Source organism: Zea mays, chromosome 2, assembly GCF_902167145.1.
Source record: "Zea mays cultivar B73 chromosome 2, Zm-B73-REFERENCE-NAM-5.0, whole genome shotgun sequence".
Taxonomy (NCBI): Eukaryota; Viridiplantae; Streptophyta; class Magnoliopsida; order Poales; family Poaceae; genus Zea; species Zea mays.
Window position 1 is genome coordinate 101,286,405 of NC_050097.1, and position 2,622 is coordinate 101,289,026.

Here is a 2,622-nt window from a genome sequence, read left to right on the forward strand (position 1 = left end):
CTAATTAGCAGTAGAAATGACATGGAATTTCAGCGGCAACTCAGAATAGGGCATCAAAATTGCAGAGTGATCACGAGTGACACAGAATGGTAGTAATAAAAGTTTAATTTTGTGACCAGGCAAATACAGATAAAAATCAGCACAGATATTTCACGAGACGTAGCACTTGATGCCCCCCTCCCTGTGTCGACTGTTCCCCCCACCTGTAGACGTGTCTTTTCTTGAGGATGGAAGTCCAGTCAGCCCCGACTTGCACGCCCGACAGTGTGAGCATCTCGAACAGCAACCTGTCATATTTCAGTTCCACCACATGAGCTACCTGCTACAATCAGCAGCAGCTTGCGTTTGCCTTGCAAGGACCAGGGATTAATGGCTGCTTACTCGTCGTCGTGCACGGGCACTCCCCACTCCTCGTCGTGGTACGCCACATACAACATGTTGCAATTATATGAAACTGAGGGTGAATCATAAAATTGAGTTTGTATTAAAGAAACGGTGGTGAGCTACCTGCAATTACTAATCCAATTACTTAATCTGAATTACTGCACTGTTGCAGTCTTGCTGCTCCAACAGTGAAAATGTTTCTAAAGAGATGAAACTTTGGTGATTAAGAAAATGAAAAATTATTGTTTTACCTACATCAAATTTCCCAATCATCCTCTTCATCATCCGAATCAAACATTCGCTTTCCTGTCATTGGTTCACCTACATGAATTAATGTAGATAATTCAAGTCATTGTCATGTAGTTCATTGTTGGCGATGTAAAGATAAGATAGAAGCAAAGTCTACTTTTATATGATAATTTACCTTCTTCTTCATCATTGAATCCAATCAACCAGTCTTTGGCACAAACTAAAGCTTCCAGTGTTTCGGGAGATAGTGATGTCCTATTTTTTCCAAGAATTCTACCAGCTGCACTAAATGCAGATTCTGAGGATACCGTACTCACAGGAATAGCCAAAAAATCTCTAGCCATCAAAGACAATATTGGATAGGCATCTAAGTTTTTCTTCCACCATCCTAAAACATTGAAGTTTTCATCTGGCTTGACAAGGATCCTAGGATCCTCCAAATAAGTATCCATTTCTATTCGCTCTGGACGGGCATCCATATTTTGAGTTGCAAATTGAGCAAATGCATGTTCCACCCTTCTTTTACCGCATAGAGGTGAAGAGGTAAAAGTCTCACTTCTCATCTGATCCTCATGAGGAATAAAGACGGGCAAACTATGACTCCTCATGATTTTCTCATACTCTAGGTAATATTTCTTCAAGTACCTTTTGAGCTCCCTCATCTTCACATCAACATTATCACCAATTGTGTAGAAATAGAACTTGACAAAGTCGGTCTTCATTGATGGATCTAGAACAGCAGCTATGAGCAACACAATATTAGGATTTTCCCAATATTTTTGGAACTTAGCATACATAACATTTGCCATCTCATTGATGAGTTCATTTGAGTTCCAAGTCACATCAAGCAGCACACCTCGGATAACGAGCAACATCTTGAGAAAAAGATGAGCTGTGGGATGTCTATCCGCTGAGAATGCTTTGGTTGCATCACTAAACTCTTGTAGAAAACCATGAAGAGCTTCTGCCTTTGACCAATCTTCTTCAGTGGGACATTCATGATGTTGCTCTGTTGCCTACCTATTAAGAGCAGCCTTATATTTTAGTGCTTCATTTAACATATCATAGGTTGCATTCCAACGATGTGGAACATCAAGAATCAGCCCTGATTTACTTTTAAGACCCAATGCTTGAACAATAGAATTGAATATCTGCAAACGAGATGGTGTAGATGTCACGACCTTGATAATATCCCTCACGCTTCCGATTGCATTTGGAACGACTTTCAGTCCAGCTTGAACCATGATATTGAGCACATGAGAAGAACATCTCACATGGAGGTGTTCACCACTAAAAAACATCTGACTACACAATGCATCTCGCATATCTTTCATTGCTCTATTGTTTACACTAGCATTATCCAATGTCAGAGTAAACAAATCCCCGACCAATCCCCACTCTAGCAAACAAGAGGTAATACCATCTTGCACAGTATAAGATGTATGAGGGAAGGAAATTTTCTTGAATGCAATGATCTTTTTGTGCAAATCAAAGTCTTCACTAATGAAATGTGCTGTTACACCAAGATAGCCAAGGTTTTGGTTAGAGGACCAAAGATCGGCAGTCAAACTAACATGGGATTTCAACTTCATAAACTGGTCCATCAATTGCAACTTCTCCTCTTCATACAACAAAATGCAATCTGAACGGACAGTCTGTCGACCGACTAATCGAAAAGATGGTTGGCAGTAATTTATCATTTCTTTCCAGGATGGATCTTCACACTTTCGAAATGAAATCTCTGCGCTAAGGAAGTACTTGGCTATTAGACCTCGAAAGACTACAGGGTGGAAAACATGAGCCTCATCAGGTTTTGTTTTTTGGGTCGCTAAGAACCTTTGTCTCTCTTCTTGTGAAATTGCATGACAATACATAGAAATGTGCCTATTCAGATGAGTTGTACCTTTACCCGCAACAGAAGATAAGTGGGCCTTACAGTATTTGCAGATCGCCTTCTCTTTTCCATCTACTAGCTCTGAATCAACATAA

At 40.2% G+C, this 2,622-nt stretch overlaps 1 protein-coding gene across 1 annotated transcript; it reads right to left on the reverse strand.

Annotated features, from left to right (window-relative positions):
• Positions 1–640: 640 nt before the first annotated feature.
• Positions 641–2,416, reverse strand: LOC109944242 (zinc finger BED domain-containing protein RICESLEEPER 2-like). The gene is made up of 4 exons (XM_020548937.1): positions 1,748–2,416; positions 1,279–1,375; positions 809–918; positions 641–705 (listed from the first exon to the last, which is right to left on the reverse strand). The coding sequence occupies exons 1-4, from the start codon at positions 2,331–2,333 to the stop codon at positions 641–643; spliced, it is 858 nt and encodes a 285-aa protein (XP_020404526.1). The 5' UTR covers positions 2,334–2,416.
• Positions 2,417–2,622: the final 206 nt, after the last annotated feature.